Source organism: Falco punctatus, assembly GCF_963210335.1.
Source record: "Falco punctatus genome assembly, chromosome: 2".
NCBI classification, from domain to species: Eukaryota; Metazoa; Chordata; class Aves; order Falconiformes; family Falconidae; genus Falco; species Falco punctatus.
The window spans coordinates 15,065,693-15,093,534 of NC_137581.1; the positions used below are offsets into that span (position 1 = coordinate 15,065,693).

Below are 27,842 nucleotides of genomic sequence, written 5' to 3' on the forward strand. Positions count from 1 at the left end.
GAATATTAAAGTGCCAAAAGTTAACAGGAAACCAAAAAGGAGTGGGGAAAAGACCTGAGGCTAAAATGTGTAATGTTAGCTTCTTAAACTTGTGTTCACTTATTTTAAAGTAGGTATTCTAATTTTCAGGAAGAAAACTGAACTCCATAATGCCTGTAAAGTCATCTTATGGAAGATCTGTGTTAATTACAAAATCTGTTTTCAAAGCAATCATGAGAGTAAATGAATGCTGTCTGTATTTCATTTTGTCTTGTAGGCAGATACACAGATTGACAGAGAACATCAAAACTTTTATGAAGCATCATTAGAGTATGTTTTTAAAATTCAAGAAGTACAAGAGAAAAAGAAATTTGAATTTGTAGAACCTGTAAGTTGTATGTTTTATTTTCTTTGGAATACATGCATTTAAAGCTGAAAAATTAATTTAAAATATCTATGTTTTGCTCCCTTTTTAAATTGTGATTGGAGGTTGTTTGTGTATAGACAGACATTAAGATCTTGACTTGGGCACTTTCCATGTTTATTAAAGGATTATGTAAGAGTATCATATCTACTGTGAAATGAAATGTCTGATGACTTGGAGTGTGGGTAACATTTTAATGGGACAACATGTAACATTGTGTCCGTGCAACACATAATGGTTTCATGGCTGAAATTTTGAGCCAGTTTTTGGGTTTAAATATTCCATGTAGGCAGTGTATACCTATGTTTTTCTGAGTTACGCTTGAAATAAAGGGAATAGTAAGTTTTTGTGTAGGATGGGTAAGTTTGGTTTTTTTGGTAGTGGAGTCATTTGTCTTTAGTTTACTTTGCATATAGAAGAAATTATACGTTGACATGCCATAAAAGAGAAGATTTCAAAGTTTCATCTCTAGATCTTGGATTTTCTCTTGGACTGTGTTTCCACCCTCCACCCCTAACTATCTTCTGCGTCAGTTAATACCAAAAGCTGCTTGGATATGATGTGCTAGCATATTTCTGTGGCACATTAATAGTGTTGCTACTGGTCATGTCATACAGGACTAGCTTACCAGTTTCCTTATTTAGTTAGTACCTGTAGCCCTTGACAGAGAACTTCCAATGTCATCTGTCCCTTCCCATTAAGCACACTGAGTGTAGCAGAGCATCAGTTGTGAAAGAGAAACATGACAAGTATTTTTCTTTTTTTTCTCTCTTTCCACACCATCTTCCAGCTTCCTTATAACTAACCGAAACAGCACTCCTGACTGTGAAACAGGTTGAATTACATGTCTAACACCCAATATCATTAAGAAGAGCTTCTTAGGTGCCTCCTTTCCATGAGATGAGAATGTATAGTATAGTGAATGTTTGACATTGATGCAAACTAATGAACCTGGATTCAGCAAGCAGTACTTATAGAAATCCTATCTTTATGGCATACAGCTGCCATATCTTAGAGATTAAAACTTTGCTCAAATTCCTAAATAAGAACATTTTTCTACCTGTCACAGATTAATCCAGTGTCTTTCTCTGTCTACTTCTGCAAAACTCTCACATCCTGGAAAAATCTAGCAATCTTGACCTAGCTCTGACCCTGGTATAGGAGATTTTATGTTCCTTTAAAGCAATAGAAAATTTCTGTATTGAGAAGGCTTTGTACATTGGGAAATGTTACTGTGCAATTGCATATAGTTAAAATAGGACATCTTTCATCCTATTGTGCGAGACAGAGAGAAAAAACAAATTTGATTTTATGTATTTTAGCTGCAGATACTGAACTTTATCCTTTTGACCAGGAGCTGTACCCACATTATGTCAGCCATCACAGCAGCAGCTATGAATTACCAAAATCAAAAAGCGATTTATCAGGTCACCAGTGCTAATACTGAGCGAGCAAGCAAGCAGGGAAGGTTGCTGTTAAACTCAGTCTTGTAGACCTGGGTGTTTCTGTAACCAGGTGTACACATGTAGTATGTAAAATTTACTTTTTAGTGGATCAGTTGCTATCCTGTGTCAGATCAGTAGGCATGTTAGCCCAGTATGCTGTTTGTTGGACACAGGTCATCACTTGATGTTCCAGAGGGAGGTATGGCAAATACTCTGGTGACTGGGTAATGATAGCCCTTGCAGGCAGTGTCTTCTGGCTCCAGGTGTGAATTTTCTATAATCAATCTGAATATAAATGGAGCTTAAATTGTAACATCAGTTGCAGAATTTTGAACCTTTAATTTTTTTATTTTTTTTCCTAGTCTGTTGCATACAACATGCTGGAATAAAAGCATTTACTAAAACCCATAGGGCAAGGTATGCCAAGTAAATTGTAATACACATCAGCAATACCATGAGACAAAGAAAAAAAAGAAAGTCTTCAAAATAGACTTTCTAAAAATGCATAGTTTATGTAAGTGATGTTGGCAGTTTGAGCATGTGCTCCTAGATGCAAGTAGATAAGGATGTAGCCTAACACTTTAAAATCACATATCAAAAGAATTGCCATATTATAGTTTTCCTCTGTGTGCTCTGCAGATGTTCAGATGCTAGAAGATGCCTTGTGTTGTGTCTATATAGGCGTTCTTCCTCAGGAGCTCTGCTGGTTGTGGAGCATTCTAGTGCATGTGCTCCTTATGTGTCTGATTTATCAGCTCAGCGTCTTGTCTCCATGTAATTCGCAGCCTGACATGTCACTAATTGATTGAAGGAAAATTTAACAAAATAAAAGAAAGGCTGTTAGTGCAGTGAAGGAGGAAATTGTGATGCCTATGTGGAAGAAGGATAAGTTCATGACGTGGGAATAGAACTTGAAATGCAAATGATTTGCTGGAGCTTCTTCCAAGATCTTCGGCTTGTCTGTGCTAAAGGATAAGGGTGGTCTGGGAACCAGAGTGGGAGGAGCAGCCTAGCAAAAGTTGTGGGGTGGGTTACACCTAGGACTGTAGGACAGCTTAAGTTGGTAAGAGTGGAGTGTGTTCCTTCCTGGAGGAGGGTGGGGAGAGATTTTAAGGTACAAAATGCTAATGATTCATACTTTGAATAGAGGATTATAATATTTAGAGTAGGCTTATGCAGCTTCTCCTCAGGCCCTGGATTTCTCTGCTGTTCTCTGCATCTCGTTTGAAGTTGTTGCTAATGTGTACTAGTGTAACTGACAGCTGCGTATTTGTGATCCTCCTAGATCTTGATTTTTTTCCAAGGAAAAGAAACAAAACCAACCCTAAAGCTTTTCGTATGGATCATTAATTTAATTTTTTTCTCAAGGACAACTTAATGTTAAAATTTACTTTACAGCAGGTTAAACACAAAGCAAAGTAAGTGACAATAATCTCTCATCCTAGCTTTGCTCTTGTGGGCCCACAGAAGCTAGTCCAAAGCAACGCTGCTTTCTGAGGGTGTTACACTTAAGAGAAATACAGACACCTTCCTAGAGCTCCAGTTTGTCCCTCAGCAATGCCAGGACTTCTTTGGCCTGTAGAAATCTGAGCAGAGTTCATAAGCAGTAAGCTATCTGAAATCCGAGGGGTGGTCCGTTAAATGTCACAAAAGCCCAGAAGTGTTTATTTAATAAAGAAAAAAAAATAACCAACAAACCCTGCCTGTAATTGCATGCAGTCCTGTGAGATCTCGCTGTGGACATTGAAACTCAGTTTCTCTTTTCTTGGATTTTCTACATTATTAACTGCATTCACTTTAATCTGATGAATAAGTGCTATCTACTTATAAATAAAATGAAACCAGGGAGACAGAGACTTCTGGCTGATGTGCTACAGGCCAAAGGTTAAATTCCTCCCCTATCCGAAACCTAAGTACAGTCTTCTTTCTTCCTGTGAGAATGAAATGACCAGGCAGTCTTGAGGTCACCAGCTCTACATAAAAATAAATAAAAGTCTCAAGAAGTAGTTGGATTTTGTTTCAGGTTCTGTGTTGAAATCCTCATGGCACTGGGGTAGTGAGTACAATGGTATTACAGAGTTCAGACCTCGCTCTTTATTGATGTGACCGATTAGATACTCAGAATGAGGTAACTGTAAGGGACTTGCTGAAATGAAAAATTGTTAATATGAACACATCAGGCATCGTATGTGATGTCTGGTGAAACAAATCACCTCTTTATATGTGAAGACCACCTCAAAATACATTCTGAAAATGTTTTTTTAAAGAAAAAGAGGGCTGTTTTTCTTTTCTTTATTATTTAATATAAATCTTTTTTAAATTATGAGCCTGCCTTTAGCAGCAGTGCCACTTCTAACACCAGCAACAAGAAAACCCCACTGTGAGCATAAGCCTAAGGCAGAAGTCCTTGGCTTTTAGATCTCCTCCATGCGATGCTGTGGCTGTACCTGTCCTGATGGAAGTGGTTATGAAGGTGCCTTAACAGCACAGGCCCGTTACGCACAGGCCATTTTCTGATCCCTCTTCTTCCACCACTCGTGACACTTACATACAAGCAAATACCATCCTTAGTATCAGTTATTTCAACAAAGAATTTGAATAAACTGGCTTAGGACTTGCACAAAATAAGCATATTTTTCCTTTTCTTTTATTCCCATTTTTCTAAGTGCTTAGAGAGTGTTTGTCAAGAGAAACTCAAGGCCAGACCCTCTGCAATGCACAACTGCCAGAATACCTAAGGAGTACTTTAACTAAAATGCATTCAGGTTTTTCTCGGGGTTTGGGTTTTTTTTTTTTTGCTATTTTTTTGCTTTCTGATAAATTCAGCTTTGCTGCCATCTTGTGTTAAATATTTTCTTCCTCAGTATTTCTTCTCATACTCCATAAAAGCATTTTGTATGGTGGAAAACAGTTTTCTTCAAGTATTGAAGCTGAAATTTAAACAGTCTATAGTGCATTCTCCTGAAATGCCCTTTAAACTGATCTTTAAAATTCAGGCATAAGCTGACATACTGAAAGATTCTTTCACTAGTTCTTCTGCTGTAATTTTGGTGTACTGTAATGTTCTGGTCTGGCTGCAGTTTTCCTGCAGTGCTTCTTTAGCTGAAAGGAGTGGGTTTAGCAGCAAGCTCCTACTTACAGGTTAAGTTAGTCCATGTCCTTTTTGACCGAAAAAAGTCAGAGTAAGCACGAGAGTAGTTATGCTGCTGTATCTGAAGGAGCTGTAGTTGGGGACGCTCATGAGTAACTGCATCTATTACTGCGGGCACGGGCTTTGTACAGCTGGAGCCAGAGCAAAGCCTTAATTATAATTTACCTACTTATTTTATATTTTAGTTCTAAAAAAGGAAGATTAGTTTTCTTTTATGTAATTCTAGAATTACATTATAACCCTTAAAATTATAGAGCTCTTCCTATGTGTTTACATAATCAGAGATTTTTAAGATAAATTGTTGTATTTGGACCTTTGTTAGAATCACTTGAATAACCAGTAGGAGACTTTCAGGGCCAGGTCCTTAGCTGAGGTAATGATTCCAGCTGGACAGATGATGGTGTAAAGCTGAGACAATTTATACAAGCTGTGGAGCCCTTTACTTGACTGTGTGGCCTGCATTGTTTGTTTGATAGTGGAGTGTGGTTGAGGAATTCACACCCATTGTAGAGGCCTCACAAAAAGAGGCTTTTATGCCCAAGGATCTTCTCAGTTCTTCAGGCTCTGTGACCAACTTACTGGGCAGCCATCGGCTTTCACCACCTCAGCCCGAGGCCAGGGTTTCATCTGATCCTGCAATGCCGGTAAAAACCAAGGGTGAAGTCCTTCTCCAAGCCATGCCTTCATGCTTCTGTTTGTGTCGGACTGATGGTGTATTAACCTCAAACTGCTTTAATTTCCTAATGCAGCAAAACAGCAGCCTTCCCAAGACAGAGGTGCTCACTGAAGGGTTCAGTGATGCCAGAGCTGGCACAAGGATGTGTGGGATGTGTGACAAAAGCTGAATGGGGAACAAGACGGAACGGGAAGGGGAGAGCAAGACTTTGGTCTGGTAGCAGCAAGCCTTCATGTTAGCTCCTCTGCTCAGTGTGCTGCATCCTTGATCTCTCATCTGTCAAGCTGTGGAAGTTCGCTTGTTAAAGGATGTGGAATGTCTTGCAATGCTGGAATGGATGGGGCTCTAAAATGGCAAAAAAAATTATTCTAGCTGTTCCCCTGAAATATGTATGTTACCTTAGTACAGCAGTCTCTTGGTGAGCAATAGGAAGGAGGGAGGCAGAACAATTTCTTCAAGTAGGGCTGAGTGTAAATTTAGAGAAAATATAAACACAGTAAAAGCTACATTTTTAAGCTGTTTCACTTACAGTAATCTATGGTATTGGTAACACAAAGAAAAGTGCATTAAATATGAATGAAGGAATTTTTGTTGCCTGAGTCTAGGCTACTTCAATAGTCGATGGAGAGAGATAAATGTTTCCATTGGATCATTCATCCCATCCTGAGAGAAAAGTCTGAAAAAGGAAAAAGAATTATGGTCTTGAATACCTGTGGTTTTTTACTGAGTTAGGAGGCAGCCTGGACAGTCAGTTGCTTAGGCTAGATGATTAGCTCTTCAATGGCTGTAATACACTAAAATAAATCCGAACTGTTATTACAGCTTTTGTTGTTGTACATCCAAGTTAATCTCTTTTTTTTTGTTGTTGTTTTCTTTACTTGTTTTTTGTAAACTGAATTATATATATAAAAAACCCCAGTCCATAATGAAAAATTAAATTCATGTTATTTAATAGCAGGTAAGATGGCTTACAGCAATGTCAAAGCACTTTTAAAATTTAGAACAGAATAACAAGGCTTTTAAAACTAATAGGTGGTAGGAATACATTAAATCAACAGCTAACACTAGTTGCACTTTTTACCACTTAAACGTTATTGTAAAGCTAACTTTAAAAATAATTTTCAACTGGATAAGTACAGACTTCCAACTGTTCTGTTGGAGTCACTCACAGACATACCAGATAGGGTTTGCATTTTGTTCAGAGCAGGAAGAAATAGTCTGGTTTTCTTGTGTTGTGTTAAGCTGTCCAAAGCATACTTTCAGGAGTCTCATTTGTAGAAAATAGGTCATACCCCAAGCAATTGCTATGAAGACAGTGAAAAAAATTTTGAAGAAAACTTTAAACCCTGTAAGTATGAACTTGGAGAATGCACACCATCAAAGACTCCAGCTGAAATAGTGGATAAAATTACTAGGACAATGAATTAAATTATTATGGAATTGACAACTGCATGGTGCAAAAGCCTGTTTAACTCCTCTCTCTCTTAAGGTCTGGCCATGGATTCCTTTCTCAGCAAAACTTTGCTCTTGCAAGTAGTGAAAGCTTAGTGTGTTCCAGGAGCTAAGACGCAGAATGTGTTTTGCTGATTGATTACTGTATTTTGCTGCTGAAAACTAACAGAAAATAAAGTGTCCTTAGTTTTTACTTTCTAATATCCATCTCAATGGAAGAAGTGCATAGCAGTTGCCAAAGCCTATTTTTTCACTGTCTCAGGCAATACCTATTCCTTGTAAGTTAGTGTATGTTCTGTTATCTTTGTGTTATATAGCATTACAAGCATATGTTAAAAATATATAATGCTTCTCAATTTTACTTTTTCAGCTCTTGGCCTTTCTTCAAGGATTATTTACATTTTACCATGAAGGATATGAACTGGCTCAGGAGTTTGCACCATACAAGCAGCAACTCCAGTTCAATTTGCAGAACGTAAGGATGATTTGTATTTATGCCATTTTGTTTGCTAATTTAATTTCAGGATATTAAAGTAGCCTCATAGAACTTTATTGGAACTCTAAATCTTGCTATGTTTCAGTAAGCTGAAATCAAAATAATATGTGAATAGGTAAAAGTTATTTTTGGTAAGGTTGATGTAATCAAGGTTCCTGTCAACAAATAACTTCAGAAAAATTAAACTTCAGATAGTTAATTTATGTTTTTCAGGTCCAAAATTTTGTGAGTGAGAACCAGAAAATGAGGACAGCAGCCAAGCTGTGATTAGAAAACAAGTAGTCCAGATAGGTTTAAACATGTGTAAATGCTTTCTCGAGTGTGGGACCTGTCTTCTGGAGTAGGCGAATGTCCCAGAAATGCTCCAACTGGTATAGAATGATGCAGTTTGTTTCTTTCAGATCACAAATAGCCATGAAAAACTTGTCCTGCTGTCTGCTAGCTTCCCACTATATATAAAGCATAATTGGGAAGCCATTCTTTGGAGCATCAAAGAACTGGTGGGGACTTCTTCCACAGTAAGCAGCTCTCACAAGCATTAAGTTCCACTGGAAGAAAGGATCTGCTATTTGTGTAGAGACTTACTCTCAACTGGGAAGGTGGATCTTTTGCTGTAGATTGGTCTGAACTTGGTAGTAAGAGCCATTCAAGGTGAACTGTACCTGAAAATTCCATAGCTTTCAGAAATAACAAAAATGCATTTAATCAACATACTTCTCTACTCATCATAGTTGCTGTATACAAGTGTATATTTATTTCACTGTGTAACTCAAGATGTTACACTTCCAAGGACATACAAGTAAGTAGATAGAAAACATTTTTATGCCTGATTTGCATTAAACAACTGTTATTTGCTTTTAAGGCAAAAAGTGAATTTCAACATGTTAATATTGGACCAGCCCTACATTTTTTTGTGACAAGTAATGTCAAAGTACAGAACAAATAAAAAAAAAAAAAAAAGTGAAGATATTGTATCATTTGCTCCAAATGCTGTATTTTTTGCAGTTACTCCATTTCTTTTCCATTCTTTCAAGTAAAGGTACTCACCCAACAGAAATTTTTGTAGCTGCAGTAGAGTCAAAGAATCTACAGCAGTTTAGAAGATCTGACATCAGCTTTTCTAGATAGTTCCTTGGCCGCTGAACTTAAGGAATATGAAACAGGTCTGGGAGTACAAGAGCACCTTACTGTGAGCAATTGCTATTGTAATAAAGAGGTTGGGGTTTACTGTTAGTGTGGGTTACTGGAAAATAAAATACTGGCATTTTCCCTGTAGCAGCTTGCCATTAGAGAGGCGTATGTTGGCTTGAAGTTGGAAGACAGCATTGCCTTGGCACTGTTAGTGTAGGTCTGCATTCTTAGGAGTACTGCACTCTTCCAGGCTTTGCTGCAACTAAACATGCACAGCACACCTCCGTGGTCCCCTCCCCTTTTATGTCTGTTGTTTATATATAGCCGTAGATCCCATTTAAAATGCTGCTTGATGAAATAATGCAAAAACTCCTATGTGATTAACCGTTTCCTTTTGGATCAAAATGCAAATGTTTTATGTCTGTAGGGCATCTCAGCTCCTTGTTTGTCCCTTCAAATTATTTATTTGCTACTTTTGGTTTGCTACTGAGACTTTTCAGGTAAAGGCACAAGGGGTCAGTGTTGTTGCACAGCACAGTTTCAGTGAAAGGGTGAAAATGCTTCAGTCCAGAGATTTGTTTAATAAGGCAGGTTCTGAGAGGAGTGTGAGCCCACAGCGCAGGGCAAAACTGGCATTGTAAGTTAGAATAAGTTGGGATCTTCTATGTGCATATCTAGAGAAACAGAATTATTAACAGATTTTTTCAATGTCAGTGTTAATTAAGAAATAGTTAAACTTAATCTCTTCTTAAATTAGTGCAACTTGAAGTTTTAAATAGACTGCAGAGGTAGAGGGAGTTGTAAAGTTCGGCAGAAGGAACGATGTATTATGATATTTTGTATTATATTTCTACATCAGAGAAACATGTACATGAAGATATAGTGGGATACAGTACATCGTTCACTGCTGTTATACAAAAGTTTGAATTCTGGCTCCAGATCTAGATCCACATCTTCCTTTTTGCCAGCTTGGCTGTCCGCTGATTTGTCACTCAGAGGATCACCCGGCCTCAGACTGAAGTGAAATAATTTATGTAGGGAAAGACAAACTGAGGACAGAGTTAAGGGAAAATTGTGTTCAGCCTGTCTGTTGTATCTCTCAAAAGTACTCTTCTCCATTGCATTGTGTTTTAAGGTCTTGGAGAATAGTTGATCCAAACTGCTGTTTCTGTTCTTAAAATTGTCCTGCAGGTTAGAGTAGGAGCAGTAAGAGCCGTAGGAGTAGCGGAGCAGTGGCAGACTGACAGCTCTTATCAGGTCACCATGTCCTAGCATGACCTGTTTTCACTTTCCCTGTTTCAGCTGGCCGGTGGCCTCTTTGTTTGTCCATTTGGCTTTGTCTTCTATAACTTGATTCAAAGTCCTGGCTACTTAAAAGTAGTCATTACATATTAATTAATTAATAGACAAAGAGAGGTAAGCTTTCAGAATCAAGACATTCCTCCCTTCAATGGCATGTCCCTCCTGAAGGTCTCAAAATGATCTCTCTTAAGTTCGGTCTGAAGTGATATTTCATCCTAAGGATATAATCTGAAAAGTTCAGGGAAGAATTTTACCTCCCTCTCTAATAATAATGTATGTCTTCAAGAAGATGTAACATGTATTATTATACTACTGTGCAGCTCCATGAACGGTCCGCAAAAAGGGGAAAATATTCTACCAGGGTGTAAAATCCTGAAAATATCTTTCTGACTAGTCAGGACTAGAGTCTATAAGATGACTGCAGAAACATAAAATTCTTCCCTACTACCTGTAGGACAAAATGTTCAACACCTGGTATGTTGGTAGCAACCTATCGAACTTACAGCATCTGATAATAATGCTCCTTTACTATATCGTGCCAGGTACGTGGAGGGAAACCCTGGCCTCACTGAATTCAATAGGAAAAAATGTCCATTTACATGCATATAGATACCAGCAAATATAAATAACCCACCTTGCTACCTAATTGTTTGCCTGGTTACACACACAATATTTAGGGTAGACACTTCCATGTTTTTGGCACAGTTCTGCCACTTGTGACCTGTTTCTTACCTAGCATATTTATGTTATACTTTACTGTGGTGGTTGCATAGTCCTATCAAAAACTGTTCATGACATTGCCAGTAACCTGACTGTTCTGAGTATCAGCAGCTGTGGTATTGCTGCAGATACGGATACACAGTACATTTGTCGCTTCCACACGTGGAGACACTGCAGCTGCCTGGAGACATTAGCCTGGCGTTAACCCAAACTAGTGTTTTCTGTGCTGTACCTCAAGTTGTGCAGTGGGACTTAATACCTGGAGCTATGCTATCAGCAGCTTCTAGTTTAGCCTGACTTCCATCTGTGTATCCTAAAATACATGGAGAGAAAGCGTGCATCTGTCTGCAGAATACTATGTAAGCATACCTAAAGATATGAAATGACCTCCTTTCTGAGGTTCAGTGACCTGCAGAAAGAGGAATGTTACTGTTCTCAACTATGTTTCCTTTACACTTGTGTGCTGACGTTGAATTCTTTATTACTATGTTATTCCTAGGCTTCTAGAGAAATTAAAGTTATTATTCTTTATTGTTTTTTTTTTTCTCTCCTTTTGTCTCTGTCAAGTGATTCTGTTGGTCTCTGATACAGTTTTCTTGGCATTATGACTAACTAGTTCTTCATTATTGTTTTAGTACTTGCATGACATGATGCGGATTTTTTGTTTGTTTCCTTTTCCGGGTATTAGACACGGAATAATTTTGAAAGCACTAGGCAGGAAGTGGAGAGACTCATGCAAAGAATGAAATCAGCCAACCAGGATTACAGACCACCAAGTCAATGGACAATGGAAGGCTATCTCTATGTGCAGGAGAAACGTGAGTAAAACAGTTGTACCTTTTAATTTTATTTGAAAGGCATAGCAACATGCAAAGATGAGAAGATGGTTCAGTTAGCAAGACAACACAACAGCTCTCTGTTTGAATATCTGCAGACTTCTGCTGTAGTTGCTTTCCAAATGATTGAGAGGTTCAAAAGTGTTTGACTTTTCAAAAAGCTCTTAGAGTAGCTACAGTCAGATGGGATGGTGATCAAAACACTTGTAAGCAACGCAGCTCCTTCCCTCTGTCCTTGTGGGTAGGTGCCTGCTATGGGTCACCTCAGTGGCTGGTAGCAAGCTCTGCTCTGGCTGGCTACCCTACACCTTGCTGCAGAAGCTGCAAGATCTCAGCACTCTGCTTTGGCTCTACCTTTCAAAGCCTGCTGCCTCAGGTACTTTCCGTGCCTGAACAGGGCCTATATAGTTCACCCAGCAGGAGCAAGTTCCACCTTGTACCAGGAATTTCCACTTGACCCAGCCACCTTGAAAGTAAATGAACGTGCACATAATGAAAAACAGAGATGTAAGAAAAAGAAAAGTAATCTAAATACAGTCTGTCGGCTCCAAAATAGCTGCAAATCTATACCTGTGTTCTATTCACTTCATAAAACATAAGAATGAAATGATGAACTAAATGAAGCTATAGAACTAAAGTTGTTGTAAGTGGCTGAAAGTACTTGGAAGAGCCTAGCAGTACATCAAGTGATGAATGAAAACAGAACCAGGAAATAAGTGAGAAGGCAAAGGAGAGAATTCAAAACTATACATCAGCTGAAGTATCAGCTGTCAGTGATTTACACTCTAGCCAGTATAGAAAACCAAGCCAAACTAGCTATTTTAGGCAGGATCATACAAAACCCCCAGTAAAATAGTTTTCATTGCATGGGATACCCAGATTTATATATTTATTTTAAAAATTTTCTATTTGCTGTGGAATCAACCTGACACTAGGGGATTGTGTAGCGGTGTTTTGAGATAGTGTGTACATTGTCATGCAAGTTCGATGTTCATGCAAAAATTATTAAATGCAACTTTGCACCTGATTTCTCAATCTAAAAATAAATAGAAGCCATCTGGATATAGAACTCCTGTGTCAGATTTGACCCCACTTGACCTCAGTTTTGAGGATATCTTCTTCCCTGCTCCCTTTTTAGGTGATAACTGAGCCAAAGAGACCACATGGAGTTATAGATAACTGATTTTTCATGAAATTAATCTTTATTCCATATGTGAGCTAAAAGAAAGAAGCCTCAATGCTTATCAGTTAACATCAGCCGCTCTTACCCTTATTAGCACTGAAAGTTTTAAGAAGACCCTCTATGTTTTAATTAAGTAATAATAATAAAAGAAACCTGTGTTAAGTGGAAATTACATTGAGCTCTGGTAATGGGAGAGGGAGAAAAGGAGTGAAATATTGGACACATGCTGTGCTTCATTAAATAGTGAGAGGTCAACTTGACATCCTTTTACTGAAAAGAAATTTGTTCATTAATTTATTCTGGAGTAAGAGTAACAGGGTCTGTAATATCTGTGTCAGTAGGAAAGGTACTAGTTGTATATTTCCTTGTCATGCAGGTTTACTTTCCTACAACTATCATCCGATAAATTCTTGTCAAATTATGGGTAATGGGGTTGAACATCTGCTATTCTTGAAAGTCAATCCTGTATATATTTATTACTGGTATGCATGGTGGCAAATATGTTTGGTTTTGGTTTTTTTTTTAAATGGCAGTAGGACATAAAATGTTTTCATTCAGATGGATGGCCATGAGTAACAGACTTAAAGTTGCAATGTAGGTGTCTTGCTACACTTTTTTAATGAAAAACGGGTGACTTCTAAACTCACTTAGAACTGCTTTGGGAGTGTTCATCCTTATATATGCTGAAACATTTATTGAAATGCCGTCAGAGGAAAAAAATCATGCAGAGTAATTATAGATTTTGTTTTGCTACGTGAAAATAAGTTTAAATATGGGAACAGAACAGCTAACTTCTGAGGGTGGGTAACTAGTTGACTTTTCAATTCATGACATTACTTTCCTGCAAAAAGCAGGCAATGGGAGAACTTTCTCCAAGCTGACATCACAGACCATGCAAATTTCCACATCTACATTTTTGGGTTGCCAGACATCTGACTTACAAGACTGATGCAGTCTCTTGTATATCCACCACCCTTGTGGAAGGCTACGTTTAGAAGGCAAAGCCATTTTATCTATAGTAAAACTATTAGTTTTGTTTTTAACACTTTACATTTTTATTTTAACTGGTTACATTTGAAAAAAACCAACACCACCACAAAACACTTGAAATACTGCTATTTTTTTTTAAACTCAGAGCTCTTTCATTTTAAAAAGAATTACAAGGTTCAGATATACTTTACTTTGAAAAAATTAATGTCTTATTTTTCTATGAGTGTTTACCATTGAAGTGAATTAGAAAATCACGTGTGGGTTGAAAGTATCATCTAGTCCTTTCCTATTCTGAATTCACACACTAGTTACAATACTGCATTAGATACATATATATTTTGCTTTGGCATATACCTTTGCAATGGTTCTCAGAGAGGGACCATGTTTGAATGCCAGGCTCTGAAGCATAATGCTACCCAAGAGGAAAGAAATTATTTTCTTTCTTGGTACCTCTTCACACAGCCATTGTGTTTGTTCTCTGCAGCTGAGTACCCAGCAGCTGTGTCGATGCTAGTAAAAAAATGGGCCTGTACTCAGCCAGAGACAAGCTTGCCCAGGGTATGCCATCCTCTGCGTTAAATGTCCTGTCCTCAGAAATCAAGAAGAGTTTTTCATGTTACCTAGTCAGTGTGAATGCTGCCAGCACTGTTTATGAACGAGTACAGTTATAGCCATAATCTTCTGACCCAAGGGGGGGCAGTCACACTGCAAAAACCTGAATTGTGCTGTTCTCTGCAGTGCACCACCCCTCCAGATGGATCTGTAAGAATCCGGGAGCTTATCTTGTTCTCTGTGCTACAGTAAACGTTGGGGTTTTTTCCAGAAAATTGTGGGAGATCTTAGCTGTACTTGTGGGACGTGGAGAGAATTACGGAAATAGTGGGAGGATGTACTCCATGTCCTCACAGCAAAGAACACTTTATAAATACAGGTATTTACAGCTAGGTTAGAGGATGAAGTTTAAAACACCATTTAGCTTAAGCTCAAGAGGGTTTTGTGTTTAGATTCACTGAAGGTTCACAGCAATGCCTGAGCAAAACTCTGGGTAATCCAGGAGTGATAACATCTCCTGCATCAGAGAGCCTATACTTTGCAGTCGGATTAAGAAGTAGCGTAGTGTGACCTCTGCAGGATAAGGCATACATCCATGCACTTGGGGATTGCTATAGATTTCATGTGTGGCTATCTAAAAAAAATAGGGGTTTTATTATTATTATTTTCTAGTCTACATGTGATTGCTGTTACATTTCATTTCTCTATTCTAACTTCAACTAAAGTAATGATAAAATGCCAAAATAATTATTTTTAATATTGTCTCTCTTTAATCTAGGACCTCTTGGATTTACATGGGTAAAGCATTACTGCACTTACGATAAAGGAACAAAAACATTTACAATGAGTATAGCTGAAACAAAATCTGGTGGAAAAGTGGTGAGTTGCACATACATGAACATGTAACTTATGTCATAGATGCAGATGCTGGTAAAGTTTTGAATTTAGGGAGTTTCTGAAATATAATGATTAAGTAGCAAATATATGACAGAAAGCTCTTAACTGTAGTCTAAATTTATATACAGAGGAATTACTGTGTATGTTCCTAAATAACATTAATCCCCATCTTAACATGTTCTTTGGACTGTTTATACAGTTAAATTTGAGATGTGAAGCCAAGGTATATCAGCATACTTGCTGTGCTAATTTAGTTTTGTTTTGTTTTATAGAATGGCCTTGTCACAAGCTCACCAGAAATATTCAAGCTGAAATCTTGCATCAGGAGAAAAACAGATTCAATTGACAAACGTTTCTGTTTTGATATTGAAGTCTTTGAGAGGTTTGCATTTTTTTGTTGTGTTAACAAATTGAAAATAATTAAAAATAGAAGCATTTGTAACAAGTATTTTGCAACAAAAATAATAGTTACTCCTGTAATAGGAACACATATTTCTCAATAGGCCTGTATCCAGACAAACTAGGCTTTCAAGACTTAGTACGTGTTTATTCAAAACTTTTTTTCTAAAAAACATCATTACATTTCATATGTGTTATCTTAACTATATTATATTTGTGTGCAGATACAAGATGGATTCTTACAGAACCTGTAGCACAACTGACTACCCTTTTTTAGGAACAGATCATAAATACTTTTATAAATACTTATTGATAAGCATATTCTGTACCAATCTTTATTTATTTCAGAAATATATGGGAGCACATAATTTTTCTTGTTTGAAAATTACTTCTACAACATTTTTCCCCACTTTTTCCTGGATGTTAAAACTACATAAGAGAAATGAAAACAGCTTTCTCATATTTGAAGTATATGTATACAGTGCTTTGTAAAAGTATTTTTTTCAAGCTTGGGAATAAGGAGACATATTTAATTATTTTTCCCTTAAAATCTGATAAATAGACTGACTTTTGTAGTCCTTTGCTTAAGAAATATTTTATGACTGATACTGTCATTTAAATTCTATTCAGAACTGCTGTATTTACATGAATATTTTGAAACGACTTTAATGCTTTCAAATATAGTACATTATTTTTCTAAAATAGACTTCAAGTGAGTCCAGGTTTAAGAAACAGAAATTTTATATGAACAAACGTTGAGACTAATTGGTCTCTTGAAAGCTCCTAAGCTTGAATTGACAGGTTGAGTCTGAAATTGGTAGTTTTTTCTTTCTAAGTAGAATTGCATTGATTAGACATATCTGTGGCAGTACCATAGTAACGTATTCACAAGTGAGTGTTGTCCCTTCTGTCTCCCTTGCTCTACTAGAATGTCCACAGTTCAACAGAACTGCACAGAACAATTAGTTCCATCTGCAGTTCTTCAAGTTCTTGTTAAAAAGATAGTTACAGGCACATCTTGCATATCATTTATTCCCTTTGGACATTTTGATTGATTACAAATGTGCATGGCCTACAAGGTAAAGTCATTCTGGAAACTTGGGCAGAAGATGGGAAGGGCTGTAGGATACAAAGCTACCTGGTCATTATTGTAAGGGTCTAACTTTCCCAGGCTGATGGAAAGTTCACTTTTACAATTGATTTGGTATTCAGCAGGGAAGTAGTGATTTTTTTTACAAGTCAGCAGGGGAGATAAATAGACAATGGAATACCTAGAAATATTTGGTGGGAGTTCATATACAGGGGCAACATTAATCTCTTCTGAACGTTTTGTTGGTAAAATTTGGATTTCACCTAAGAAAGAGAAAATACAGTGGCTGTTACTGATGTCAGTAATGCGTAAGAATGTGAGAGTTGATGTAAATATAAGCGCAGGACTGGAATACTGAAGATTCAAAAGTCTGTGATAATGATTGCATTTGAAATCATTTTAAGTTCAAGACTTAATATTATTTACTTGGAGTATAATGTTTGACATCACCTGCCAAATACAGAAAAACTTTAAAAGTAATGGGCATTAGTAAAAGGTGAGTTTCCTTAGTCATGTGAAGGTATGACTTTTCATAATGAAAAAACTTTTTAAAAATGTGCAGCTACACCAGTCTTCAAGATTTTGTTGCAAGATTTTGAGTAACTTCTGTCTTCAAACACCTTTATCCCATAGAACTAATTATCTCCTTATATTTTGTGCAACATTGTAGGAAAAGTTACATGAAATATTATTTTATTAAAAAATTGGAAGACCACGCAGACTGATGTGCACATCTCATTTCATGAAAGGGCCATGTTAACTGAAAGAAACCCTTGTGAACAAGTAATGGAGAACAGACACTGTCAGCTCTTCTAATTGACATAATTAATTTAACATTTACTTTGGTGTCTGTCACACCTACATTCAGCTCAGACTTGTAAAAACTAATCTAGAGGTCACACCATCTTATTTGCACTGGAGCTATAAAAAGAGGTAGCATCAAAAAGTATGTTTTACCTTGAAAGTAGTATTTCTGACAAATTACCAACTGCTTCAGTAACTAGAGAGAAAGTTAGCTCAAAACATATTGGAGTTTGTTTGGTGGGGTTATTTTGTTTGTCTTTTTAGAGGAAACTAATATTTGAAGGTTGTAGTGTTAGATATTTGAGTGTTAAAACATGATATACAATGACTGCAAACTTGGCCAACAGACTGAATCAGAAACCCAGAGCTAAGACCAGGTTTCTCTGAGCCTGAAGTGAAATGACACTGAGAAATTTCTGCTCTTACTGTACATGCTGACCAAAGGGACTACAAGTATAAATGCAGTTTTCCAACTTAAATATTAATCAGTAGTCAGAAAGAAGAAAAAACAAAAATCAGTTTCTATTTCTAAAATGTTTTTGAGAGAAAAATTCCTAGGGCAAGAATCTGTGAGTAGGGAGCAAGATGGAATGTTAAAACAGAAATAAACTTAGACTGTATATAGATAGAAAATAGAAATACAAACAAAACAAAAAAAAAAAAAACAAAAACCAAACCCAGAAACAGAAAAACAATCATACCTCTTAATCTGGATTAACTGTATTTTTTACACTTGTGTTAGTAGATAGCAAATAATACTCCGCTTGGCATTTTTATGTGTAAGGGCAGGGCTTGCTGCTTCTTGAATGGTTTGGTGTATGTGTGTGAACACACATTTTGATATTTTATATTGTCCAATTGCTTTCTTGCATGCTTTTTAAATAGAAAGTGACAGTGTAGGTCTTTTGGAGCAAGTGGGAAAAGGATGATGGGTTTTTGGGTAGTTATTTTTTATGGTGGAAGATGAAAACCTAGTAAAAACTATAGTGTCCTTTTATTTGTGAACTTACCATGGAAAAATCACGGTTTGGGACAGTCTGCTGAAAGTTTTGAGCAGTTATACTAGCCTAGTGTGGGTGCAGGAATTTTTAAAATTGACAGTCTCATGGGCATTCTATGTTCGCAAATCGGTGAATTAATTTCAAAGCATTTCTTAAAGGAGTAATTTGGCTATGATCACAAATAGAGACTAATTATTTGTATTTACATGTCTGTTCATATAGTTATTCCAGCAACAAAGACTGAAATTGGTTCCCTCGTCCCTTCACTGGTTCCCATGACTCCTTTTCTGTGCAATGTCAAAGCTTCATCAACAGAGAGTATTCGCCTATTTTTTAACTCCTATCCTAACAGTTAGATCACAGCCAGCGGAAAGAACTAGTTTTATGAATCCTCTCGAATAAAGAATTCCTGCTCCATGACAGTACTCAGCTCAATTGGCTTTACATCTGCAGACTTGAGATACCATCTCAAAGTGCTCTTTTTAGGCAACCATTTTAGGGCACATTTCTTTTGACTGACTTTGGATGTCTATTATGGGGTATGATGGCTTTTAGATTAGAAGTACCTACTTCTCTTCATTTGCTATGAAAGGAATGTAGATAACTAGCTCAAAGCATAGACTATTTAGTCAAATTGAGCTGATGTATCTTGCCCTTAGGTTTTCCACCCTAAGCATCTCTCCCCACTGAAAACTGGGTTGTATGGGATCCTGTTTGCAGATTTGTAACTCATCATGCAATATGGAGGTGCCTAATACCTATTAGATGGCTGTAGCGTTTAATACTAGGCATCTAAAATCACGTGTTACAGTACCAAGCTTTTAAAAAACAGACCTGTTTTTTAATCGAGCTCGAAGTTACTGTGTTATGTTGGAAGCTATTAGCTTTCTTTAACTTCTCTCTGTCTTTTTTGTATTCGCTTCATGTCAATATGCATGTGGATTCTGCCTTCAGATACTGTTTGAGAAAAAGAAATTACTAGCTTCAGTGTATGTCTATGTTTTTGACAGACCTGGAATCATCACACTGCAAGCTTTTTCAGAATCCAACCGAAAACTGTGGCTTGAAGCTATGGATGGAAAGGAACCAGTAAGGATATTTTTTTCGTTTTCTTTCTTTTTACAGTTTTATGGCACACATATTAAAGAAAGAAGCTACTATGTATTTCGGATGCTGTGTTACAGTACAGGCAAATACCGTTCTGTTCTTTTTGAGACACTTATTCCAAGTACACAGCAAAGTTAGGTACAAAGTAGAAAGAAGAACTATTAATGAATTTAAGACTTGATTTGTATATTATTATGTTAAGATATTTAATGTTCAAGTAATGTGATAGCATATTGTCTAATAGGATTCATGGTTCAGATAATATTTGTGAAGTAGTAGGTTCCGCATTGGTAAAGACAAACCACCTTTTGGGCAGCATCATGGAGCAAACAGTACCATCCTGAAAGGCACTGCAGGGAGCATAAAAATGTGTTGAAACTTATGAAGAGACAGGATTGTGTGAGATTTCTTCCCACTATTAATCTTGCTCTTAAAAAAGTCACTGAATGAGGGTGATGCCAGACCTGCATCCAAGGGGAAAAAAATGGTTGATTGGTTTTATGAGGTAGATGAGTGTTTTTACAAGCTGCTTGCTTGACTGAAACAGTAGAGAAATTACATCAGTAGTTGTATTGAAATTTAACCCATTTGGAGTCTGCAGATGTGATTTCTAACACATTTTAGGTGTCTACCCCAACACCTGTTAACCTGGGTGAGTGCTGTGGGGGTAAACATCTAAAGAAGGTGAAAGGCAAGGCTGGCTTTCCCCTAGCAGCAAGCTAATACACAGCATGTTGCAACTACCAACAAACCTGACAATAAAGATTTTAAAGCAGACACTGACCTGTTGTGTTTTGTGTGGTTTTTTTTCCCACAGATCTACACGCTGCCAGCCATTATTAGCAAGAAGGAAGAAAGTAAGCTCTTTCTTCATACAGAGTGACCAAATATTGCTATATTTATGTAGTGTGGTTTCTAGATAAGTGTGTGTGAGAGATAAATATTAATTATGTTATGTTTTCTTTCTATTGCTATGAAATAACTGCTGGATTACATGATTGGCTTACACAAAAGCACGTCTAAGCTATGTAAGCTGTGAGAAAGCCTTCAACTTTTGTATTATTATCAAACATAAATTGGAAGAAAATTTGATTGGGCCGGAAGCTATAATATATTTAACAAAACTGTAAAAAGTTTCTCAGTAGTCTGTATACCTAAATATAAATACATGTCAGTGTGTTGCAATAATACTCCTATATAGAATCATAGAATAATTTAGGCTGGAAAAGACGTTTAAGATCAAGTCCAACTGCTAACCCAGCACTGCCAAGTTCTCCACTAAACCATGTCCCTAAGTGCCACGTCTACATGTCTTGTAAATACCTCCAGGAAGGGTGACTCAACCACTTCCCTGGGCAGCCTCTTCCAATGCTTGATAACCCTTTCAGTGGAGAAATTTTTCCTCTTATCCAATATAAACCTCCCCTGGCCAAACTGAGGCCGTTTTCTCTCATCCTCTTGCTTGTTACTTGGGAGAAGAGACTGACCTTACTACAACCACCTTTCAGGTAGTTGGAGAGAGCTATAAGGTCCGCCTGTGCCTCCTTTTCTCCAGGCTAAACAATCCCTGTTCTGTCAGCTGCTCCTCATCAGACTTGTGCTCCAGACCCTTCCCCAGCCCCGTTGCCCGTCTCTGGACACGCTCCGGCACCTCAGTGTCCCTCTCGCAGTGAGGGGCTCAAACTGAACCCAGTATTCGAGGTGCGGCCTCACCAGTGCCCAGTACAGGGGGACAATCCCTTCCCTTGTCCTGCTGGCCACTCTGTTTCTGATACAAGCCAGGATGCTGTTCACCTTCTTGGTCACCTGGGCACACAGCTGGCTCACGCTCAGCTGGCTCTCAGCCAGACACCAAGGTCCTTTTCCACCAGGCAGCTTTCCAGGCACTCTGCCCCAGGCCTGTAGCGCTGCCTGGGGTTTTTGTGACCCAAGTGCAGGACCTGGCACTCAGCCTTGTTGAACCTCATACAGCTGGCCTCAGCCCATCACATCTTTTGGGGTTTAGGTGTATAGGCACCATTGAGTAATAAAATGAGTGTATTTAAAGTTACTGTGAGATCTATGTCTATAATTGTATTAACCTTATATTAACACGTATTTGTTATTAACATAGTACTATATTAACACAAATACGTAAAATTAATTTTAACATATCTGTGGGTGTGTGTATCAGAGAGATGTGTCAGATGTGGACATACATCTTTATAGGAGGTATATTTGAGACTCTGAAATCTAAAATTGAAACCACTATGTCTGTTTTTTATATGATAGTGTTTATTTTAATAGTGACAAATATGCTGCTTTGAGATCTTTATTTAGCTAGTTAGAGCAGTGAAGATACAAAAATTAATGAGAAATACATTCACTTCAAATAACATCACTAATCAAAGTCAATAACAAAGATTGTTTTACTGTGTTACCATTTTATGAGTGGTTATGTGCATGTGCAAGGAACAAAGAATGTTGTATTAAACCCAACAAATATATTCTGTTTATTCTGTCCTGAACTCTTCAAAGTGTTTTCCTCAGCAGAGGAAAGGGAATACAGTAATCTCCTTTTAAAGCAGCAAGCTTTCAGCTGTGTGTGGAAAGGGGCTACTGATTTCTGAGAAAGACGGTAAAATATTCTGCTCCTAATGATACACTGATGATTAGAAAGTTGGATTTTGAGTGCTAAGGGTGTGTCTGCAAGAATACTATTACAGAATGTGTCGTAATCTTGTGGATAAATGTGTATCAATTCTTCTTGACTAACATGTGAATGTAGCTAATCACAGAGATTTTGTGTATTGATAAGTTAGAAAAGAATTACCTTTTTTCTTCTTTTTATAGTGTTCTTAAATGAAGCAGGTTTCAACTTTGTGAGAAAATGTATTCATGCTGTAGAAACAAGAGGTGTGTATTAAATCACAAACTACGTATTAGATTATTTTAAGTATTATTTCTCAAATACTACTTTGATTAATCCTACATGTTTTACAGCTGTGCTTTGGAGTGTGTCCATCATTTGGTTTGTACTTTTCACATTTTATCTGTATGCTTTACACTTAAAACTGTTGCTACAAGTTACAACAAAAGTTCTTAATGTATCATTTAAGTGGGCTTTTAAAAGATTTTCTGAATTTCATGTTATTTAGGCAGCTTAATTCACACTTGCACACATATTTGTGTGCACAGAATTATGCTTTCTTTTGGTAAAACTGTAGTGAGTCTCAGCTCCCAACTTTGGTTTCTGGCATGAAACCTGAACACCAAAAAGTGGCATGAACACTCTCTGCTGAAACACCATTTTTGCAGAGCATAACTCCTATCATTTTATTCACTTATTTTGTACATGGTAAAATGTTTAGGAACTCTTTTTTTTTGGCAGTGGGTGTATACAAAAAGAAAGTAATAATCACTCTGCTGCTGATGTGATATATTGCAACTCACAGCAAGTTTTTAATTATCCCCTTCCAAATAAGGATGTATGGCTGTATTGTCTTCCATAAAAAGAGGTAGCCTTTTCCTGTCCATGCCCTGAACTGTCATTATACAACTCTCTTCTAACCCAAAAGGTGTGTGGTCTTTCTGTGCAACATTGAGCTCAAGGTGAATTCAGTTTTTCAGGTAACAGTGTTGTGTAGCTTTTGAATCACTGCTGAATCAGAGCTTGTGTTTTTTTCCGGGGGTCGGGGAAAGGATTTCAAAACAAATTGCCTAGGTTATCTAAGTGAGGTCAGACTTTGGAATGTTGTTTTCAGCGGAAAAGTGGACAATTTTTAAATTGTAGGACCTGAGGTAGGCACAAGGGAAAACTTTTAAATCCCACTGATTTTAAAAGAGAGTTAAAACCAATAAAATTATCGTCACTGGAATACTGAAATACTGTGTTGTGAATGTCACACTTTAAACGTTATTCGTTATTAGTATCTGTGCTGTAAAAAAAAAAAAAAACAGCAATGGAAACTTATGGGTAAATTGGGACTTGACTTGTCTCTATTTTGCATGTGCATCCATGCATAACATAGAAATTCTCAACAGCAGTGTTGCAACAGTGTACAGTACATGTGTCTATGGAGTCCAATCATTCCTGCTATAAACATCGATCAAATATTAATTATAAGGGATGATGGTCTAAACAAATATAGATGCATAATAATTCCACTGAAGTCTAGGTAAGATAAAACTTATTGACATGTAATGTGTTTTAAGATTGCTTTTGGGTCTTATTTTTCATTTTCCCAGCCATCTCCTTGTTTGCTAGTATGGGTCATTTCTATGCAAAAGGGCCCTGTTAATGGAATGCATTCATTGATATCCCAGAAGGTAGTTCAGGAATGTAATTGTACAATTTTCCATAAATACATTCAGATGTTTTGAAAACATACAGCAAGGATGCATCAGCATATATTGAAATAACCATATTTTCATTGTGCTTGTTTTCCCCAATGTAGGTATTACAATCCTGGGGCTGTACAGAATAGGTGGTGTGAACTCCAAGGTGCAAAAGCTGATGAATACTATATTTTGTAAGTATCTGAAGTAAACCTATGTCAGTGTGCAGTGCATGTGCTGTGGTCCCTTTCGCCTTAACTCCTGTGCTCAGAAAAATATGTCATACTAGTTACAATTTTGTATGTGCACTTCGAGTGTACAGTCGTAAAATGAGTGATCCATCTCACTAGTTTCTTATGTGCATTAGGATTCAATTTCTACATGTAATCATTGATAAACATGAGCAAATTAGTAATAAAATGCATTTCTTCTTTTAGCTTCCAGGTTGTATTTATTGGTATCCATTTGGCGTATTTCAGAAGTGTTCCAAATCTTAGTTCTGTAACACAGCATAACTCAGTTTATAGACAGTTGTTCTAGTCTTTCACTTGCTAATTTGGCACTCCAGTGCCTGTGTTTGAATGTCTAAGCCAAATACATTTGTTGTTGGCTTGGGCTTACTTTACACTTTTATACAGTGCATATAGCTAATGTTTAAAGGTACTAAATATCAGTGCTACATTTATTTTTATTAAGACTATGGCAGAAATTAAAAGATTCAGATTGTTCAGATTGGTAGTTAATCTGGCTAATAAGTGATCACGTGAGCTAAATGACTGATCTGTTAGCTTCTGGTTTGCAGCTTTACTAGCTAGTACTATAACACAATCGTAATTCAATTTTCTACCAGCCCCTAAATCTCCTCCTGATATGGATATTGATATGGAACTTTGGGACAATAAAACAATAACAAGCGGACTAAAAAACTACCTCAGGTAAGTATGATGCTACACAAATCTCAGTACTCCTTTTCTGGTCTACTAACCTTTTGCTGATTAATATCATATTACATTTCATGTATCCATTAACATGGTAATAATGGAGTATATTATTTTGCCTAATGTTCCTGTGATTATGTATAATAATAAATCTAAAATTTGTAACGCACTTCTGCCTTATTAAGATAGTCATGCATTATATAGACCTAAATTTGGCAGCATTTAATTATTTACATTTTTTTATTTAATTTTTTTTACATTAACCACAAAGCATGTTGTGCTTAGTCTTTCTTTTCTGAATCCCTTAAGCTACATACTGTGAGGTTTCATGGCATCATTGTTGGAGCAGAATAAAAATCTCTGCAAAAGTTTAGGTTTCTATCCTATGCTGTTTGTGTCTTCACCAACACAATATTCTTCCCACACTACCATTTATTTTAAAATTTTTGCTAATAACAGACAGAATTTTCAAGAATTATGGGACTTTTAAGGTAACTCTTTTTTGGGTCTCAATATATAACATTCAAAAGAAACATACTAAAAAGCATCAAATCCAGATGGTGGGTGTTCTATGCCTTCTAAAAATCTACATTTCCTAAACTGGTCACCTAACAAAGGGCAGTGTCAGAAATCCCTATTCACTCTGGAAAATACACCTAGGATTTAAAGTGGAATGATCATGTATGCTTCATTGAAAAGACTGGCTTAGGTTGAAGAAATTTATAATACATCTTCACAAGCACAAATCGTTGTAGATACTGTGTGTGTGTGAAATTAGAATGTGAGCTAGCAGTAGCTGTGTGTTTGTCTATGAGGCAATTCCCAGCCTGCCTTTCAAAGGATGACTTTTCCAAGATCTCTCAGATCAGAATTTCAGTCCCAAATTTCATCATGTTTTGGCCTTGCTTGGGCAAAAGATTGCTTCTGCAGCCCACTGTACCATGTTCTGCAGCTGTATTTATTCATGTTCTGCGGTGTGGAAGTCAGAAAACAGTGAGTCTCTGTGCTGACGTCAGTGCCAGTAACATTTCTCTTACTCATTTATATGGTGGCACCAGATTCAGCTCAGAGATTTCCAGACTATGTACATGACTGAGTTGTATGCTACTTGTAATCAGTCATCACTGAATTGGGTTTCCTAAAACATACCAATACACATTGTGCAGCTGTTGAGGGCTAGCATAATCACACCCATAAAACTTAAAAAACTTTGAGCAATGGTGTTTGTTTGTTTGTTTTTTTAATTTCCTTTTAATATTTTTTTACAACCAGGTGTCTTTCAGAACCGCTGATGACTTTCAAGCTGCACAAAGATTTCATTGTTGCTGTTAGTAAGTAAAGTAATACACTTTCATGAAAGCAATATTGTTTGTAACTGAGGAGAGCAAGGGTTAGAATCCTTACTTTTCTCCTTGGTCTGTTATTCAGTGATCCAGCCATAGATCCGAGTTCTTCCATGTCACTGTATGTGACAGCACAGTGCCACATGAAATCCTTCAAAACAGAGAAGTCACACTAGATAAAGCTGTGCAGTGGTTCATTCTGATCTTTTTAGAGGTGCTGTGTGACTGCCTTCTGCAAGAAATTTTGAACCTTGATTTATATGTATGTTTGTTTTATACAGGCTGATAATTCTTTTATGGCATTCATCAGTCTCATCCAGGGACCTTTATTTTCCCAGCTTGCCTTGAAAAATTGGAGGGGGATGATAATTACCTCCTTTTCACAAATGGAGTAATTAGATACAGAGATAGTAAGATTGCTTTTCTAACAACTTCAGTTTAGAATTTAAAGTTATTTCCCATTTCCTCTTGCCTTGGTAAGAATAAAAGACATTCAAGAGTTTTAGATATTTTAAATACCAAAGAGTAAAATCTTGGATTTCACTGAAGTGGCACATCAGGTCAACATTGCCCTAATTTTGTTGGTTCCAGAATTGGTGGTAACTGCTTTTGGTGACTTACTTGAGAAACAGATTTCAGAATGTTGTAATAAATATAATCAAATTGTCCTCATTGTTTTAAAGGCTAATTGTGTTTGGCTTCTTCTAATGCATGTGTATATTAGCATACAGGCATTGGTATCATTTGTAGTTGCATCTTAGCATGTGTCTAATTTACCAAGAATATTTGTTTTCTGTTTAATAGAGTCAGATGATCAGAACTACAGAGTTGAGGCAGTGCATGCGCTTGTGCATAAGTTACCAGAGAAGAACAGAGAGATGCTGGACATCCTTATCAAGCACTTGGTCAAGTAATTATTAATTTTTTTTTCTCTTTGGCACGATTGTAAGATGCGATCATTTCTGCTTTAAATTTGTCAGTGTTGCTTACTCCATTCTCTGTGTTGAAACCATGCCACTTGAAATTACATTTTATTTCTAAAATGCTGTTCTCGACGTAGCTGAAGAATACTCACTGTAGAAACAAGATAAAAACACCATAAACAGTCACCAAAATGACCAACTACATTTATAAAATAAACCCACTCAGTGTTTTTGTTCGCATTGCTAGTTACTACAGGAATTGTCACTAATTAAATTTAAGAAACATCTAAACCTATGCTAAGGTCAATAGAAAATGCTGGTTTGAATCGGACTCGAGGTCCCACAGTGTTTCAGAAATGGAGACTAGACTAATGTGATAATCCTTGGCCATGTTTGATCTTATTTTTCTCTTAACAGCTCTGAAGTGTAGTATCATTTGACACAAGTTTGAAGCATTATTATTGATATTTTTTATATCTATATAAATGTCTAAACCCACTGTTCATTCTCTCTTGTTTCATCAGCTTCTCTGAGTATTAATCGTCAGATGGAAAAGAGTTTGCATTTCTTTGAACTGATGACCTTTTGTCTTCACTAAATTATACTTAGCATGTGCTGTGAGACAAAAAGGACAAGTTTTTATGTCTCTCTCTTTCTTATGTCTCCATATCACTAGCTATGATTAC

At 36.9% G+C, this 27,842-nt stretch overlaps 1 protein-coding gene across 2 annotated transcripts in view; it reads left to right on the forward strand.

Annotated features, from left to right (window-relative positions):
• The window catches only part of ARHGAP42 (Rho GTPase activating protein 42), a 215,959-nt gene that overhangs the window by 162,376 nt on the left and 25,741 nt on the right, over positions 1–27,842 (forward strand). For both annotated transcript variants that reach the window (XM_080376482.1, XM_080376483.1), the window contains 12 exons: positions 257–367; positions 7,498–7,602; positions 11,465–11,594; positions 15,116–15,216; positions 15,507–15,616; positions 19,539–19,617; positions 20,453–20,492; positions 22,468–22,530; positions 24,072–24,146; positions 24,803–24,887; positions 26,163–26,221; positions 27,038–27,143. In XM_080376482.1, coding sequence (XP_080232608.1) covers positions 257–367; positions 7,498–7,602; positions 11,465–11,594; positions 15,116–15,216; positions 15,507–15,616; positions 19,539–19,617; positions 20,453–20,492; positions 22,468–22,530; positions 24,072–24,146; positions 24,803–24,887; positions 26,163–26,221; positions 27,038–27,143 — 1,064 coding nt within the window. The remainder of the gene's footprint in view (positions 1–256; positions 368–7,497; positions 7,603–11,464; positions 11,595–15,115; positions 15,217–15,506; positions 15,617–19,538; positions 19,618–20,452; positions 20,493–22,467; positions 22,531–24,071; positions 24,147–24,802; positions 24,888–26,162; positions 26,222–27,037; positions 27,144–27,842) is intronic.